At 35.1% G+C, this 20,114-nt stretch overlaps 1 protein-coding gene across 2 annotated transcripts in view; it reads left to right on the top strand.

The window, feature by feature from the left end:
- The first annotated feature begins 4,997 nt into the window (after positions 1-4,997).
- Positions 4,998-20,114, top strand: part of SEPTIN7 (septin 7) — a 57,384-nt gene continuing 42,267 nt past the window's right edge. Inside the window, exons 1-3 of one of the 2 annotated variants that reach the window (XM_055420883.2) lie at positions 4,998-5,016; positions 6,648-6,750; positions 19,283-19,389. In XM_055420883.2, coding sequence (XP_055276858.1) covers positions 6,741-6,750; positions 19,283-19,389 — 117 coding nt within the window. In that variant the 5' untranslated portion in view covers positions 4,998-5,016; positions 6,648-6,740. Of the gene's footprint in view, positions 5,017-5,545; positions 5,585-6,647; positions 6,751-19,282; positions 19,390-20,114 lie in introns of those variants that run through there. The other variant, XM_055420882.1, reaches the window with a different exon arrangement.

Here is a 20,114-nt window from a genome sequence, read left to right as displayed (position 1 = left end):
TTTATGGTCCAATTCTCACATCCGTACATGTCCCCTGGAAAAACCATAGTTTGACTAGATGGACTTTTGTCGCCAAAGTGATGTCTCGGCTTTTTAATTTGCTGTCTAGCTTGGTCATAGCTTTTCTTCCAAGGCGCAAACGTCTTTTAATTTCATGGCTACAGTCACCATCTGCAGTGATTTTGGAGCCCAAGAAAATAAAGTCTGTCACTGTTTCCATTGTTTCCCATCTATTTGCCATGGAGTGATGGGACTGGATGCCATGATACTTAGTTTTTTAAATGTTTAGTTTTAGGCCAGCTTTCTCACTCTCCTTCTTCACTTTCATCAAGAGACTCTTTAGTTCCTTCCTCTTCACTTTCTGCCATAAGGGTGGTGTCATCTGTGTATCTGAGGTTATTGATATTTCTCCTGGAAATCTTGATTCCGGCTTGTGCTTCATCCAGCCCGAAATTTCGCATGACGTTCTCTGCATTTAAGGTAAATAAGCAGGATGACAGTATATAGCCTTGACGTACTCCTTCCCCAATTTGGAACCAGTCTGTTGTTCCATGTCTGGTTCTAACTGTTGCTTCTTGACCTGCATACAAATTTCTCAGGAGGCAGGTAAGGTGGTCTGGTATTCCCATCTCTTTAAGAATTTTCCACAGTTATTGTCTTCTACACAGTCAAAGGCTTTGGCGTAATCAATAAAGCAGATGTTTTTCTGGAATTCTCTTGCTTTTTCTATGATCCAACGGATGTTGGAATCTCTGGTTCCTCTGCCTTTTCTAAATCCAGCTTGAACATCTGAAAGTTCACAGTTCACATACTGTTGTAGCCTGGCTTGGAGAATTTTGAGCATTACTTTGCTGGTATGTGAGATGAGCAATTGTGTGGTAGTTTGAATATTCTTTGGTATTGCCCTTCCTTGGGATTGAAATGAAAATTGACCTTTTCCAGCTTTGTGGCCACTGCTGAGTTTTCCAAATTTGCTGTCATATTGAGTTCAGGACTTTCACAGCATCATCTTTTAGGATTTGAAATAGCTCAGCTGGAATTCCATCACCTCCACTAGCTTTGTTCGTAGTGACACTTGACTTTGCATTCCAGGATGTCTGGCTTTCCGTGAGTGATGGAGAGAGTTGAAGGTTTATAGTAGATCCTATAAAAATGTTTTAATTTTCCCTCAAATTCTCACTTTTATTGTTTCCAATCTATTACAACTCAGTTTTGTTGTTGTTCCCCAAAAGCATATTTAGCAGTTTTCAAAATAAGATGCTGTTTTTCTCCTTTGGAAGATATATGTTAATTTATAAATATTAATATTTGTCAGTATTAATATTCAGATTTTAAAAATGATAATGGGTTTTCAGATGCCAAGATTTTGATAACTTTGAAATAAGAACAAATGGTAGAGAATGTAAAGAATCTTAAAGAGTTCCAATAATCTGTTATTGAAACCTTTTTGAGGCATCTTGTTCTTTGAATATAATTGATTTCTAGAAGTAAGTTTAAGTAATCACTGCAATTGCTGGGTATTGTATTTGGTTTTTCCACAGGTAGTGAAATAGCAAGCAATGGAATTGTAGTCTGATTTTCTTAAATGTGAATTTGGCATAGAGATTTGGCATATCTTTTAGATAGTTACCGAAAGGTTTAACATGTGCTTTTAGAAAAGATGATTTGATAACTGTTTCTTCTTAACATAATTGATGATTGAAATCAAGTGATACTCTTAAGGTATTTTGAGTGAAGCCTGGGTGAATATACTTTTATCTACATTTGCATGCTTATAAGTGTCACAGTTACGTCACTTGGGTCTATAAATAATGTTTCTTTATCCAGAGATTATATTTCACACTGGCACTGTGAGCATTATATTTGTCCAGAAAAAGAATCAGTGGGAGGTTAAATCTTCTGAATTACAGACTGTGGTTGATTTTAGAACTTGGGAAGGCAAGATTCTTATGAAATGTGAAAAGTCTGTGTGTTTTAGTCAGCCAGTGTTACATTTTAGTATATTCCCTAAATCTGTCTTTTGTGTTTAGACAGTTTCTTTCTCAGGAGAAATTTTCCTGAAAGTGTATTTTTGTTTATTTTTTAAAACAACTCCTGTGTATCAGCACTCTGTTAGGAATGTAGAGATGCATATGACATGATTTTTCTTCCTCTGGGAAATCAGTCATATGGGGAAACTGACAAATGACATGCTTAATTTTAAAATAATTTAAAACATATAATTATTTAAAAAATTATATTAGTTAACAGAATTAGAGAATTATCTACTGTGAAACTAGTCAGTATTCTTCCTCACTGTGTTACTGACACTGCTTCTGTGTAGAATTACCAGTAATCTTATTTCCAAATTTTATGGGCACATCTCTGGTATATTTCATTTGACTTTTCAGTAGCATTTAACACAGTTGAGTAATCTTGAGCCAGTTCTAGTTTTCTTTCCTTCTCACTGACTGATCTTTCTTACTCTTTTTCTGCCTAACATTTCAGTGTTGGAGTGCTCCAGGAAACTGCCTGTGTGCTGTGCTATGCTTAGTCGCTCAGTCGTTTCTGACTCTTTGCGACCCCATGGGCTATATAGCCCACTAGGCTCCTCTTTCCATTGCTATTCTCCAGGCAAGAATACTGGAGTGGGTTGCCATGTCCTCCCCCAGGGGGATCTTCCCAGCCCAGGGATAAAACCCTCTAATCTCTTGCATTGCAGGTGTATTCTTAAGCCAGCAGGGAAGCCCCAGGAAACTGCTAAACCACTTCAGGCGTGTCTGACTCTGTGTGACCCCATAGATGGAAGCCCACCAGGCTCCCCTGTCCCTGGGATTCTCCAGGCAAGAACACTGGAGTGGGTTGCCATTTCCTCCTCCAATGTGTGAAAGTGAAAAGTGAAAGTGAAGTCGCTCAGTCGTGTCCGACCCTTAGCGACCCCAGGGACTGCAGCCTACCAGGTTCTCCATCAATGGGATTCTCCAGGCAAGAGTACTGGAGTGGCTTGCCATTGCCTTCTCTGAGGAAACTGCCTAGAACCCCTTTTATCTAATAATCTTTCTCTGAGAATATAATCCTCTCCCAGTACTATCTATATGCTTATGTTTCCTAAATCTGTATTTTCAGCAACAACCAACCGTGGAATTTCTGAATTCATATATTTAACTGTCTATGATCATTTCTTCTTGAATATGTAATAGAGTCTTCAACACATTCAAAGCTTTTTTTGACTTTGGTGATTTTGGTCCTCACCACTCACTCTTTTCCTCGTCTTTGTCCCCTCTTTCCATGGAGATATCACTAGCCATTGACTTTTTCAAGTCAAGTAGTGAGAGTTATCTTTTGTCTCTTTTACCCATCACGTGTAATGCACTAGAAGTGTCCTGACAATTCTTCCTTCAAAACGTGTTCTGAATCTTTCTCTCTCGTTACATCCACACCATCTAAATTCAGTATACCCTTTCTTTCTTAAACTATTGTAGTAGGCTTCTTAGCAGTTTTCTTATTTCCATTTCTTCTCTTAGCAGTAAGAACTATCTTTAAAACACAAATCAGGTCAGGTCACTTGCCTGTGTAAAACCCTCTAGTGGCTTCCCATCATGCCTAAAATAACACTCAAATTTCCTGCTTTGACTGGGTCCCATATTATTTGGCCCCTGCCTGCCACCCTGACCTATTTTCTGTCATTTGTCCCCTGGTCCACTACCTTACTTCTTTGAAGTTCATATACTTTGTTTTTGTTCCTGAAAGTACCAGGTTCACCCCACTGTAGGGCCCACCGCTTTGCCCTAGAATGCTTTTCCCTGTTTTCTTAATTCAGTCTCCCAGTTGTCCCTAAGACTGTTCTGTAAGCAATGAATAAGACATAGGGGTAGACTGAGGCATTTTTCTTACACCTTTGTATGGTGGGTTTCTTTGAACATAGAACCTAAAATATTTTCTCTGAAACTTCTTCAGTTCTCTCAGATGGTCAGATGGTCCTCTTTTTGATGTCACAACTTTCTATAATTCCTTTAGTCTGTACCTTGATGGAGTTTACTTTCTAGTTGGAGGTACAGTGGGTGGAGATCACCATAAACAAGATTTGTATGTATGTTAAATGGTGATAGGTGCTAAAGGGAAAAAAATAAAGCAATAAAGTGCTGAGATGAGGAGTAGGTTGTAGTTTTAGGTAGGGTATTCAGAGCAGTCCTCCCTATGGAGGTGACATTTGAATAATCACTGTCTTTTCTAGGTTGTGATATAACTCATAGATTTGTTCAATATAGAAAAAAAGACATATCCTTTTTATGGACATTTTGTCCAAAGATAGTCTTATTTTCTTCTCTGTGCTCTATTTGTTGCCTTTCGGTTTTTATAGGTCACATTTACTCATCTTTCCATTTGTTATTGCTTGCAGTCTTTAGCTTCCTTTCCTGTATCCCCAAGTTTGCATTTCTTCCAATTCTGAACTTTAGTTTAATTACGTGAAATATAGCAATACTGTATAAAGATCCTAGCTAAAATATTGGCATTTATCTGATCTGGTCTGTCTGAATCCAGTGACTGACAAAGCAAAATTGTATGAAATTTACATTTTCTTTTTCTTCTTGGAATTTAAAGTTGGTCCCTGTATATCTTCTTGAAATTTCATATTTTACACTTTTTTTCATCATTTCTTGTAAGACTTCAGGTGCAAGGCATAGTGATTGTCCTTTATGAAAAGATAGGAGGTCTTTGATTATATGTTTTATCAGGAAAGCTGCTAAAATGGACTCACTGGGCCTTATATCCAACAAAAAAATATTTCCTTGATGTGAGTAGAAAAAGGTTTACTTTCAGTATATTTGTAAGTTACCTCCAATTGAATTACACGTAAGTAACTTTCATTTTCCCCCCTCTTCATTTTATTATGTTCCAATGGATTTCTCTCCCCTGTTTGGACCGAATGTACCATGAATGATTCTTGGAATTCCTCGTTTACTGTTCCTCTGTGGATCTGTTCTGTTGGAATCTGGAACACTGGAATGATGGAAATATGTTCTTTACAAAGTAGCTGTGAGTATACTGCATAATTAATAGAGAGGCTTTTTTTCTGGTCTAAGTTAAATTTCAGTTACAGTGGATGAAATATGAATCAAGGAAGCTTTAAATTTAATACATAGTCTTAGCCCTGCACATAGTAGGCTTTCAAATAGTTGACTTTAAAATATTCTGATCAGTGTCCTAACTAGTATATTTAAAATTAGCCTCTAATTTAATTGGCTTACTTACCTGCTCAAGATTTGTCTTAAAATTAATTTATATGAATTTTTAAAAAGGGTAAAAGATTATGGATGGAATATTTATTTATATATGTGATACTAGTGAGGAATGCAGGGTGCTGTTTTTTGTTAAATCCAAATGTATTGAATTATTACTTTGATCCCATATGAGTGTTTTCGGATGAGAATTTAAATGTGGCAAAAACCTTTAAAAGAAATGTGTAACTCTTAGGAATATTATTTTTAAATGATGAATGGCATTATGTTTTAATGATGAATAAGACCTACCTCTAAGTAAATTAATCAGTAAGACTCTACTCACTCAGATGGTCTGAACTATGGACAGTATTTCTCACCAATGGGTAAGTTGAAAGTCACACTGATTTTCTATACCAGTTTAGAAGTAGGTTTGTATGAATTACTCATGAAATTATTGGTGAGGTCATCAAATAATCAAAAGCTATACAGAAAGTGGAATTAAAGTTTACTTTAAAACCAGGATAAATCTGATGTCCCGTAAAAACATTGAGGTGACATTACTGGACCTAGTATAAGAGTTTGAAAGATAATGTTTACTGATTGACATTGATCATGAGAGCTTTTAAGAGTATGAAAAATTTTAAACTCCACATTTTGATTTTATTTCATGAATAAGGTGAATTTCAAACTCCTGCCTGTGGTTTTAGTATGAGCAAAGGGAATGATTTAAAAGAGTCCTTAATATAATGTTATATAAGATTATATATATAATGTAACAGGGAATATATGTAATAAATATATAGCATAATATACTATGATATATTATTAATATAAAGTATATAATTAATTATGTAATATAATATGTAGTATAACAGGGAATCCTGGCATGCTGCAGTCCATGGGGTCACAGAGTTGAACACGACTGACTGAACTGAATATAATCTTAAGGGGATTTGAATTTTTTTATTGTGAAAAATCCTTTGTTGTTTATTAGTTGCTTGATTGAAATCTTTGCTCTGAGACAAGTTTTTTAAAAATTTTTACTTTATTTCCTTGGGTTTTTATCATTGACTCAGTTGAGTTCAGTTCAGTTGCTCAGTTATGTCTGACTCTTTGCAACCCCATGGACTGCAGCACGCCAGGCTTCCCTGTTCATCACCAACTCCCAGAGCTTGCTCAGACTCGTGTCCATCGAGTCAGTGATGTCATCTGACAGTCTCATTGACTTTTATAATTGACTACTGTTAATCAACTTGTGTTCGATTTATTTTGTCCATTTCTTCGATTAACTGATACTTTTATTGGTAATACTATAAAATCAGTTTGATTCACCATGAGTAAGAGTTTGTATGATTTTCTAAAAATAGGTTAATGAAGAGAATTTGAAATGTATGATAGAAGCATTTTGTTGACATGTTAATAATTGAGCCCCTTTTACTTTCTCAGCAACAGAAGAACCTTGAAGGCTATGTGGGATTTGCAAATCTCCCAAATCAAGTATACAGAAAATCAGTGAAGAGAGGTTTTGAATTCACACTTATGGTTGTGGGTAAGATAAGTTGAATTTTGATCCAAGTTTCAAACTATTTAATGACCTCTGACTGTTTTAAGAAAACAATAGCCCAAATAACTGCAGCAGTCGATGTTTTTTGTTGTTGTTGTTATGCAGATACACTTTAAGATTTAACTTGGTAGCATAGTGGGATTTAAGTATTTTCTTGCCTCTTTTCTTGTAGGTGGCGCAGTTGTAGGTGGTGCAGTTTTGGAAACTGTGGGGAAGGGAAGTAGAAGTTGAAAAGCAGTGGGAGGTGGGTAGTGGAACAGAAATCTGGAGAAGTTCTCTTCAGTTGATGCTACAAAAGGAAATAGCATCTGGTGGTTACTTATTGCTCCAGGATAGTTTTATTCTTTGGCTCGTGTAGTGCATTGAAGCCATATCATCCGAGTGTTAACTTAAACGTATGTTCTCTAAATCTGAAAAAGAAGGATGGGGTAGAGGATCATAATCATGCAGTGATTAACCTGGGAGTTCATTCATTGGGTGTAGGCCCTGGAATAAATGAAATATGACTCTTTTTGTTTAGTTCACTCTTAAATTTTTCTCCTGCGTGTGTTTCATCCTGTGAACACCTTTCCCTGCCTGTAATCGATTTTAAGAAATTGTCAGTGGTTATTTTAACTGTAGTTTAGTAACATCATCATATATGAAAAAATACTTTACCATGTGTAAGATTAGTTTTCTTAAATGACAGTCTTAATCTTAAATGACTTATAATATTTTCACCTCATATAGGCTGACTTTATAACCTGACTCCTCAGTTTGGTGCAATTTATTGTGTTTCTCTGTTTTAAGAAGATGGAAGGCAGAATTATTGGATTAACTATCCTTGACAAAGAAAATTGAGTTGATGCTGGATCTTTATGTATTGTGGATTAAATTTTGCTAATTATATTCCACACCTGGTCTTTTATTTTGGTGTTGAATTAGATTATTTAATTAGGTATGAAATACTCCTTCATTGAAGGGAAGAATATTTTATCAACTGACCAGAATATTTTGCCTGAGGGTCAGTTTGTGGCTGTTTGGAAGTATCTGCATTGTAATAGTTCATAGTTAAAACGTGATACAAAATCTGCAAACTTGATACTTGTCTGTCTCTGGCTGAATAAAAAGTGTGGTATACCTGGCTTGCAAATTGCTGCTGTAGAGCAGAGGTGTGGGTCTAGATAGGTGAATAAAATATGCAGGACACACCTCTTCATAGGTTGGTTATATAAATCGTTATACGTGAAGAAATCCTGCATCTTATATTTACATTTACTGTGTAATGTTAGTGATCTTAAATGACAAACTGTAAAAGATCATTTTTTAATTTGTTAAAAAACCTCCTGGGTCCATTAGGAGAACCATAACAATTTTCAAAACATTTTTATTATTAAAACTTAAAGAGTGACTTTTTGAGTGTCTAGTTAGTAATGTCTGGGAGTCAAGGCCAGATATTTGGTTTGAAATTGCTGTGACATTTTTCCCACTGAAAGGTATATAATAATCAGCTGATCTTGACTTTTAGAGGAAATATGGAATCTCTGAATGTAACTTACTATTTTTTTTTGTTGCTGTCACATTTAACACTTGAACATTTTATATTTAACACGTACATTTTATTTAATTAAATCAGCCATTGTACACGTTGCAGCTATGTATTGTTAGTTTTGTATTTTTTTTTCGTTAACTAATACATGCCCTCATTGATATATTCAGTCAGTGTTACCACCATGGGAACAAGATGCTGATTCTTACTAGTTTTTTTGGTTAGACCTTTTGTCAACTAGAACTTGCTTTTTCTCTTTGATAAGACTTAAATGAGAATAAAAGAGAATGGGTATAAATATTATTATTCTGTCCTCCCCCCATACCTTGAACATTACTTACTGTTTAATTAGCTGTCTTTGTGTAGACTTTTGAGTACAAGGTCTGAATCTTTTCATCTACATAGTTGCAATGTGTGACACAAAAAAGTCACTTTTTAAGTATTTTACACATTGTTTTTCAGACTGCAGGCCATATCTGACAGCACTGTGTGTAAATCATAGAAAGCTAAAGCTAACCGTGCTATAACATTCTTGACTTAGAGACTATAAGCTATTCCTTATAAACTGAGTCCTCATTTTTGTGATTTATGCTCAGAGCACCTTCGACTCTTAAAACAGTTTTTGGTTTGAGATTTATACGTTGATAGAAACTGAGAATCTATATTTAACAGTTGATTTCTTAATCTCTTCACCCTTTGTTGGGAAACCTTTATCCAGTAACCTTGCTTCATAAGCATTATTTATTGTTTACTTGAGGGACTTTTTGTATAAAAGAGGCATATTGGTATCCCTGTATTTTCTTGCGTAAAGGAGCTTATAATTTACATAATGATATAAAATATACATAAAAAGATAACGTTTTCAGGAAGTAAATACAAGTTAGTAGAGTCATACAGAAATTAAGAACAGATGTTTAAAGGTATAGGAGAGCTTATCCCTGGTTGGACATTATTACTGCCTTATTTGAGGAAGAGGTATTAGGACAGATTTTTGAAGAATAAAGTTGGGATAGACATTGACTGCGCAGTCCAGTTGGAAAAACAATAGCCAACAAAAATGAGCACCTACATAGCATTATGTATCATGCAATATTTCAAGTACATAAAGTATTGACATTTTATTTCTGTAACTCATACAGTCCTTAACAGTAACCTTATAATATAAGTATTATTGTTTTCTCCATTTTAAAGATGCAAGAACTGAGGCATGGAGATATTAGTTACTTGCCCATAGTCACACTGCTATCAGATGCCAGAACCAGACCCAGTCTATCTCTGTCTGGTGTGTTCTTAAGCACTGTGCAGATGCTCCTTTGGAAATACTGGATATAGTGCATCCATTATGTTTTGAACTTGTATGATTTCAACTTGATATTCTATTTTCCCTAAAAAAAAATTAAAGAGACAAGAGGGACAGACAGAAAAAGGAATGAAAATTATAGATAACTTAAATAGTGCAAGCAGTTTTTTTCTGCCATTCTGCTGGAATGAGTTTCTGTCCTAGGGTCAGCATGAAGTGGGAGAGGTGAATTTTCTATTCCCCTAGTCGTTTCAGCTTTCACATACTTTCATACTATGAGCATCTCACCTTGCTCAGTTAGTCTAGGTGCCTTAAATAAACGAGTTACTTCTTAAGTGCTCAAGAAAAAGGTATCTGTTTCAGTGCAGGAATATGTACTATATTGTCAGGTTATATGTAATTGTGCTTTATGGGTGATATGGGAAATTTAAGATTAATTGGCATTGTACATTGATTTTAGGGTCCTACCCTGAAGAGTTTACTTTGTAATAGTTGAAAATAAGGCTGGAAGGGTAGGCTAGCGTAGATTTTAAAGACCTTGATTGCCTTCAGGATGAAGAGATTGGAATTCTTGATTTTGAATCTTTATTTGAAAATTTAGTTTAAAATCCAGTGTCAGCAATGTTAAGTAATGAAGACAGTTAGGTCTTTAATGTAGCAAAGCGTCAAACCTGTTTGGGCTCAGAACTTAACAGTTCTTTGTGTGCTTCTTAAAATTAGACTTGCCTATGCTCTGAGATGGAAATGGCAACCCACTCCAGTATTCTTGGCTGGAAAATCCCATGGGTGAAAGAGCCTGGCATGTTGCAGTCCATGGGGTCGCAAAGAGTCTGACATGACTGAGCGATTTCACCTAAAATAAAGCGTGCTCTGAGAATAAAATGTTAATTGTAAATTCCTGATTTTACTAGAATCTTTCAAAGAGGTAGAACTAATGTAGATTGCTTTATCTGACCAGGATATATTTTGAAAAGAAAGTGGCATTAAATCTGTTACTTTGGGTTTTTTGAAGATAAAAATTCAGCTTAATCATTTTTATAATACTAAGCTTTGCAAAATTTTTGTAGCATTTTTTTTAATTGTCATAAGTTAGTTGACCTGTGTCAAATGTCTTTAGTAGCACTGGCCTGTTTTTTTTGGCAGAAGGAGCTTAGAACATGGTGGTTTAGCCATTGTAGGGATTCAGAGTTTATCATAATGTGTATTATGTATGACTTATTAGTAAAGTTTAGGAGGTATTTAATGAGTGACAGAATAAACAATGACTGTCATAGATAATTTCCCCCCACCTTCTTGTTGGTGTTTATATTAATGTAGTTGAAGAAATTGAAAAGTAGTATTGGCCATTTTTTATCTAGGCTATTGGGCATGTAGTGGAATTATGCTTAATTCTGACATTAAGATATATTGAATACTTGAGTACTTCAGAATTTTCTGCCCTGAGCTCTATTTTTATTTTGGTTTTAGTAATAAAAGTAATTTAACCAATGATGATTGCACAACATTGTGAATATAGAAAAACCACTGAGTTGTACACTTTAAAATAGTGCATTTTTGTTATATGAATTTTATTTCAAAGAACTAATTTAGCCAAAGCAGAGAAAGTTTAGGGGGAAAAAACTCACCTATTTAAATTTTTGTATTCCTTCTAGGGGTTTCAGCTACATATTTTAAAAAGTGCTTTTGTAATAAAGTTAATGTGTTTCATTGCAGAAATTGGAAAAAGCAGAAAAGCAAAGTGAAAATAAATATTACCATAATCTGTCATCCAGTGGTAACTCTTAAGCATAGAAACATACGGTGTTTTTGTTCGTATGTATCTGTATTGTCTGTGATTGTCTTATAAAATTTAGCAGTAAATTATGATCATCTTTTAATATTAGGTATTTTTTGATAATCTAGCTATGGTTGAATTGCAGATTTCACTGTCTTTTGTAGGTTGGGTATACCAAAATTTGCCTTGTTGTCCAGTATTAATATAGTTAGAGTAAACATGGTTGTAGTTATATCTGTCCTTGCATTTTTATTTACTTCTTTAGGATAAAGCTTTGTAAGTTTGAATTGGTATTTTTTTTTTTAAGGCTTATGAGTTGTTTTAAGGGTTTTAATACCAAAGTGACCTAAGATAGATTGTATACCATTTTGCACACTTAACCAGGTGTTGATACCATACTGCCATCAGTGGATATTATAGTGTTTCTTTGCCAATTTAATACCTAAAAATTGGTGTCTTATTTTCATTCTATATAGTATTATTGCTGGTTAACTTTTTAATTATTTCTGTTTATCTTTGCTTTTATAAATCATATATTCTAGTTTAATTTTAAAAGCTATATTCCTTTTTTTCCTGATATAGATGCTCTCAGGGTATTGTTGTGATTGTGGTTGCGTATTGACTCTGTTTGTCAGAATTTTTGTGTCATGTTATATATTAACCTGATTTTTATATTGTCCATATAGTCTTTTTTTCTTTTGGCTTGTGTCTTTGATACCTGCCTGCTTGATTCAGTCTTATCAAGGATTCCACTGTATATAAGTATATAGACTAACATTTACTTTTTTTATTTTGCAATTTAGATCCATGTGAATTTTTTTGATGTGAGACAGGAATTTGATGTTTATTTTGCCTTATTTTTTAAATGGTTAGTCTTCCTAAAACCATTTATTACAAGCTTGAATTTTAAAGATGTATGTGCTTGGTTGGTTCTCTTTCTCAACCTTTGGTTTAGTTCATTCTAGTTCTTCCTATATGAATATTGTATTACATTATTACAGTTATAAATTATAGTAATTATGTTGTTTCTTCTATGAGAAGATCACTGGAGTTTATGCTTATTTAGTGAGATAGACATATATGTAAACAATATGTAAAATAATTAGATTGTATTATTTTCTAGGAAGGAAGTAAGCGTGGTGGGATCTGTTTAGGGCCTCAGTAAGATGCACTTCTCAAAAAGGAAACTTTTCCATAATAATACTTCAGACTTGTGAAAATTAAGAAATACTGAAAAATGAAATGACTTACCAGCAAGAGATAATTATCCTTAACATTTTGCTATGTTTATCCTCAATGTTTTACTTTTGACCACTGCATAGTTCCAACTGTGGCTATATAAAATTTTAGACTCTCATTTGACTTGAATGATTTGTGTGTTTAATTTTGTAATAACACTGCAGTAAAAATTTTAGAGAATGGAAATTTTGGTCAACATTTTAACTGAGATGTTTAATGACTACATTGTATTCTAATTTGTGACTGATTATATGATAGTTTTTATAGCTTATTTCTCCATTAGTGGACTTTAAATTTGTTTTTACCCTTCTTACAAATGACAGGACAATGGAGATCTTTAAACACGTAGGACTTGTGTATATGTATTGGGAGCAGAGGGCAATATCACTATTTATAGTCCCTGAAGTTGGACTTTTGCAGCAAAGTGTTTGAATATTTTGTGGCTCTAGAAACATTAGCAAATTATTTTCTTAAAAGCTTGTGTTACTAAATATTTTTTTAAAGGGAAAATATATTCTTCCTGAATTTTAGGAGATTTATGGTATGTTGAGGATGTCCCATTCCATGTATGCTGTAACTGTTACAGATGCTTAACGGGAAGATGTAAAGATAGGTGAAAACACTGTAAGGGAATATAATAGAGAAGAACAGAAGTCAAAGTTAACTGCACTGCGAATCATTAAAGTGATATTATCCACCTTACCTGCCTCCTGAGAAACCTGTATGTTGGTTAAGAAGCAACAGTTAGAACCAGACATGGAACAACCAACTGGTTCCAAATTGGGAAAGGAGTATGTCAAGGTTGTATATTGTCATCTTGCTTATTTGACTTATATGCAAAGTACATCATAAGAAGTGCTGGGCTGCATGAAACTCAAGTTGGAATCAAGATTGCTGGGAGAAATATCAATAACCTCAGATATGCAGATGATATCACCCTAATGGCAGAAAGTGAAGAGGAGCTAAAGAGGCTCTTGATGAAGATGAAAGAGAGTGAAAAATCTGCTTAAAACTCAACATTCAGAAAACTAAGATCATGACCTCTGGTCCTGTCACATCACGGCAAATAGGGAAAAAATGGAAAAAGTTACAGACTTATTTTCTTGAGCTCCAAATTCACTGCAGATGGTGACTGCAGCCATGAAATTAAAAGACGGTTGCTCCTTGGAAGAAAAGCTATGACAGACCTAGACAGCATATATTAAAAAGCATAAATAACACTTTGCTGATAAAGGTCCATCTAGTCAAAACTATGGTTTTTCCAGTAGTCATGTGTGGATGTGAGAGTTGGACCATAAAAAATGCTGAGTGCCGAAGAATTGATGCTTTTGAACTGTGGTGTTGGAGAAGACTCTTGAGAGTCTCCTGGACTGCAAGGAGATCCAACCAGTCCATCCTAAAGGAAATCATTCCTGAATATTAACTGGAAGGACTGATGGTGACCTGAAACTCCAGTACTTTAGCCACCTGATGTGAAGAACTGACTCACGGGAAAAGACCCTGATGCTGGGAAAGATTAAGCACAGAAGGAGAAAGGGGAGACAGAGGGTGAGATAGTTGGGTGGCATCATTGACTGAATGGACATGCGTTTGAGCAAATTCCAGAAGATAGTGAAGGACAGGGACGCCTTGCATGCTGCAGACCATGGGTGACAAAGAGTTACTTAGCGACTCAACAACAACAAAGATACTAAAGATTATGGAGCTGGCTTTTTAAGGGGAAATTAGGGGGGACTAGGGCTTCCCCGGTGGCTCAGCAGTGAAGAATCCACCTGCAATGCAGGAGACACAGCAGGTGTGGGTTTGATTTCTGGGTCAGAAAGATCCCCTGGAGGAGGAAATAGCAATTCACTAGAGTATTCTTGGCTGGAGAATCCCATGGACAGAGGAGCCTGGTGGGCTACGGTCCATAGGGTCGAAAAGTGTCAGACACAGCTGAGCATGAGGGGGCTCTAAATGGGTTCACTGACTGAGCTTCCTGAAATACAATTGAGATTTTTATCATTTATTTTCTTGGGAGAGATTGTGTATTTGAATTTTCAGAGAGGTGGTTAATTCACCTAAAAATTAAGAACTATAGGTACAAAGTATTTTGCATAATTGGAAGTGTATGACACTAATTTATTGTGATTCTTGTGCTGTGATAATGTTTTAATTAATTTTGTAACATTTGTAAAAACAAAAATTAGAAGTACAGTACACAGGTTTTTGCCCTCTGTAACATTTGCAATGCACAATGCCTCATTGCCCCTTAAATACTTGTGTATTTCTCTTCTTCAAGGATCTACTGCATAGCCATTAATATACCATCAAAATCAGAAAATAGCAAATGTATGTTTGTATACATACATATATATAGAAAGTGAAAGTGTTAGTCTCTCATTTGTGTCCAGCTCTTTGCAACCCCATGGGCTATAGCCTGCCCCATGAATTCTCCAGGCAAGTATACTGGAGTGGATAGACATTCCTTTCTGCAGGGGATCTTCCCATCTCAGGGATTGAATTTGGTCTCCTGCATTGCAGTCAGATTCTTTACTGTCTGAGCCACCAGGAAAGCCCCACATATATATGGACACAAAAACATAAATACTTTTGTATCTGTAGTATATCTGCATCTATTATATTTGTTGAAAATCATCAAGTTTACACTGGTATTTCCAGTTTCAGTTCATTATCACAGCATATATTTACTTTTTAAAAAAATTGAATTATAGTTGCTGTACAATATTATGTAAGTTATAGGTATACAATATAGTGATTCATAATTTTTTAACTGTGCTTGCTTATTTGATCACTTTTCCTGTATGAAACTAATCTTCTATCCGGGCTTTTCTCTTCCTCCCTGTGGTGGAGTATTGCTAGTCACCCCTCTCAAGTGCTGAGACACCCCGTGGCAAGGACTCTTCATGCCTTCCTCATCGTTTTTGAGTTCAGGCCTTCTCCCAGACTCCTTTGGAAAGCTGTCTTCATCTTGTAGACGCCTATTAGCGTGCCCTGGGCCACTGTGCCTTTCCTTCCAGCATGTTCACCTGATGTCCTCAGCCTCAGATAATGATTTCTGGACTGAATTTTCAGGAAGAAAGTGGAAGAGAAAGAGCTGAAATAAGTTTGAAGGGTTTAAAAACTAATATTTAACTGTTATAGAGTTAACTGGCATATGAATAGGAGAAATTATTTTTTTATTCTTATGTAACACAGGTTAAAAAATTGATAAAATTGTAGTTTGGGGCTGCCGTAGGAAAAAAGTGACTAAAAGGAGATAAAAGTGTGGGAAAAATTTAGTTTGGAAATGAAATTTACTTGGAGAGGTGTATAGCGTTTCAGTGGTTACATTTACATATATTTTGGCAAACAGAGTTTGTAACAACTTTGAATGGCCTCCAAATTTATTAATGGTTGAAACTAATAGATTAATATTTAGAAGGGAGAAAGCTTTAGATTTTGGGGCTCTGTTCTTACACTGCCCAGAACTCTCAAGTAGGTGGATGATATGAAAATGTTTTCTTCATTAAGCCCAAATAATAACTTCCTTGACTCTTTACATGACACACTAAATGTATACTACTGAAATACTTGTTAAATTGTGATTAGTAGTGTGTATTATCCTAGAAATGCCTTTGAGAGTTGAAGTAGTCATTTTCATTTTTATATCATTCAGTTCAGTTCAGTTGCTCAGTCGTGTCCGACTCTTTGTGACTCCGTGAATCGCAGCATGCCAGGCTGTGACTTTACTAGCGTGTGAGATGAGTGCAATTGTGCGGTAGTTTGAGCAGTCTTTGGCACTGCCTTTCTTTGGGGTTGGGATGAAAACTGACCTTTTCCAGTCCTGTGGCCACTGCTGAGATTTCCAAATTTGCTGGCATATCGAGTGCAGCACTTTAACAGCATCATCTTTCAGGATTTGAAATAGCTCAACTGGAATTCCATCATCTCCACTAGCTTTGTTCATAGTGATGCTTTCTAAGGCCCAGTTGACTTCACATTCCAAGATGTCTGGCTCTAGGTGAGTGATCACACCATCGTGATTATCTTGGTCGTGAAGATCTTTTTTGTACAGTTCTTCTGTGTATTCTTGCCACCTCTTCCTAATATCTTCTGCTTCTGTTAGGTCCATACCATTTCTGTCCTTTATCAAGCCCATCTTTGCATGAAATGTTCCCTTGGTATCTCTAATTTTCTTGAAGCAATCTCTATTGTTTCCTATTCTGTTGTTTTCCTCTATTTCTTTGCATTGATCACTGAGGAAGGCTTTCTTATCTCTCCTTGCTATTCTTTGGAACTCTGCATTCAGATGCTTATATCTTTCCTTTTCTCCTTTTCTCTTCTCTTCTTTTCACAGCTATTTGTAAGGCCTCGTCAGACAGCCATTTTGCTTTTTTGCATTTATTTTCCATGGGGATGGTCTTGGTCCCTGTCTCCTGTACAGTGTCATGAATCCATCCATAGATCATCACACACTTTATCTATCAGATCTAGTCCCTTAAATCTGTTTCTCACTTCCACTGTATAATCATAAGGGATTTCATTTAGGTCATATCTGAATGTTCTAGTGGTTTTCCCTACTTTCTTCAATTTCAGTCTGAATTTGGCAATAAGGAGTTCATGATCTGAGCCACAGTCAGCTCCCGGTCTTGTTTTTGCTAACTGTATAGAGCTTCTCTATCTTTGGCTGCAGAATATAATATAATCAATATAATATAATTATAAGTATAAATTATATTATATTATTATAATTAATTAAATACATTTAATATATATTTAAATGTATTATGTTTAATAAATATAATAATTACATCATTATTATAATTAATATTATAATTATATTTAAATTATAAATATAAAGAATATAATCAATCTTATTTCAGTGTTGACCATCTGGTGATGTCCATGTGTAGAGTCTTCTCTTGTGTTGTTGAAAGAGGGTGTTTTCTATGACCAGTACGTTCTCTTGGCAAAACTCTATTAGCCTTTGCCCTGCTTCACCTGTTCCTCCAGGTGTTTCCTGACTTCCTACTTTTGCATTCCAGTCCCCTATAATGAAAAGGACATCTTTTTTGGGTGTTAGTTGTAAAAGGTCTTGTAGGTCTTCATAGAACTGTTCAACTTCAGTTTCTTTAGCGTTACTGGTTGGGGCATAGGCTTGGATTACTGTAATATGGAATGGTTTGCCTTGGAAATGAACAGAGATCATTCTGTCATTTTTGAGACTGCATCCAAGTACTGCATTTTGGACTCTTTTGTTGACCATGATGGCTACTCCATTTCTTCTAAGTGATTCCTGCCCACAGTAGCAGATGTAATGGTCATCTGAGTTAAATTCACCACTTAGCTTAGTCCATAACTCCTAGTACTTTACTGCTGTTCAGTGTGTGTCAGCTAAATTACTGATCATTCAATTAAAATCTGTTCTCAGGACTATGACAGAAATACTGTGAAAATCTCATTTTATGTTATCACTGTAAATGTTACCACCTATAACAAAATTAACAATTCACAGTCTTCTATCGTAAAAATTTGAGTTATTTAAGAATGAGCCACCAATCATGTTACACTTTTGATTCCTTGGTATCCAGTCTGATATTTTGACAAAATCCTTACTTTTTATGATTCACATATTTTAAAACTAGCTATTTCCCTCCAGATGAAAACTCTTTATTTTCTGTAGTGAATGCTAGCCACAGTTGAAAATTAGAGGGAAAAGTTTAATCCTTCCCTCACCATATGAAAGACTGATAGTATTCATAAAAAACTTATGATATCAGTTATATAGGAAAAAGATGCCTATTAAACTAACTGAACTACTAACAACTGGTGCCATGTTAATTGATAATTATTATATGATTTTTAATTTATTTTGACTTTGTATTACATGTATTCTAAAGTTGTTGATGTTTTACTAAAAATTAGCTGTACGTTTGGTATGGTCTGTTAGACTTGACATGAAGGGTTAGAGAAGAGTATGTGAATCTTAGTGGAAATCGTCTTACCTCCCTCCTTTCTCAGTTTAGACAGAAGCATTTTTATAAAAAGTATATAGAAGTATGAAAAGTATGACTTTTTAGAATCTAGTTTATAGAGTATACTTAAATTGATTGGTATATGGGTAAATTAGAAGTGGGTTTTTTTTTTTGTGGTTTGCTTTTAACATACATTGTGATTAATTTTTCTTCTCTTTTTGTCAGCAGACCTCTACTTTTTTGTACTTACCTGATTTCTTGCCTTGGTCATTCATTAATTGTCTATAATAAGCATTTATACTTCTTTTATGCTTTATTGCACTGAAACAGCAATATATAATCCAAGTGGGATGTTTCCTTCATGACTTTCATCTCTAGGAATATATCACTGTTTAAAAAAAACTGGTGACTATTGTATCAGATACATTACTTTTTTTTTTTTACATTACTTTTAAAAAACACAGATTGTAGAATTATGAAGCTAAAAATCCTTTCTAAATACGAGTCTGACTTGATAGGTAAGAAAATTGGGGCTAAGAACTTATTCTAATAGGGAGTCTTTATAGTATATTTTTTAATGTCACTTCCTTGTCCTCCCAAGAAGTAATTGGATGAAAGCAAGTTTGACACTTGTTGAATATTTAAGTTCAACACTGGTTGAATATTTAAGCTTGATAAGTTGACTGAGTTTAACAGATTTCCCCCTCTGTTTCTTTTAGGTGAATCTGGACTGGGAAAGTCAACATTAATCAACTCGTTATTCCTCACAGATTTGTATTCTCCAGAGTATCCAGGTCCTTCCCATAGAATAAAAAAGACTGTACAGGTATGTGTGTTGTTAACTGATGATAAGATGGGGTAATATTAACAGATACAGAACACATTCTATGAATTATTTTTTATAGATACCTTGTTACACAGTCCATCTCCTTTGTTACGGACTGAACGTGGTTAAGATCTCTATTAATATGTTCTCTGTGTTATTGTTTTTTTAGTCTCTTAAGTCACGTTCAGCTCTGGAGACCCCATAGATGGTAGCCTGCCAGGCTCCTCTGTCCATGGGATTTCCCAGGCAATAATACTGGAGTGGGTTGCCATTTCTTATGCCAAGGGATCTTCCTGACCTAGGGATCAAACCTGTGTCTCCTGCACGGGCAAGTCACCTGTACTTCCCCACAAAACATATTCTGTGACTTGTATTATATTTGTATGTAAGTAGATTTCAAATTTGACCTTAGCCAGTGTAAAGTGTTAGTAAACATGGTTGTTGTAGAAAAAGAGAGAGAGTGATTGATTGAGAAGTGCATGTAGTTAGAGGGACTTTCTTGATTTAGAACCTTATGAATTTGTCTTAAGGATCCTCCTAGAGATTATACTGTACAGTAAATGATAACATTCACAGTTATGCTGCAGTATGGTAACCACTTGCCATATGTAGCTATTTAAGTTTAAATGAGTTAAAAGCCATTGAAGCAAAAAATTTTGTTTCTCAGTTGCACTGGGTACATTTCAAGTAGTAATATGTGGCAAGTAGCTACATTTGGAGCAGTG

Source organism: Moschus berezovskii, chromosome 3 (genome assembly GCF_049115385.1).
Source record: "Moschus berezovskii isolate FMDL1 chromosome 3, NW_MosBer_1.0, whole genome shotgun sequence".
Taxonomy (NCBI): Eukaryota; Metazoa; Chordata; class Mammalia; order Artiodactyla; family Moschidae; genus Moschus; species Moschus berezovskii.
The sequence above is the reverse complement of the archived record's forward strand: the minus strand, read 5'-3'. Positions and strand labels throughout refer to the sequence as shown.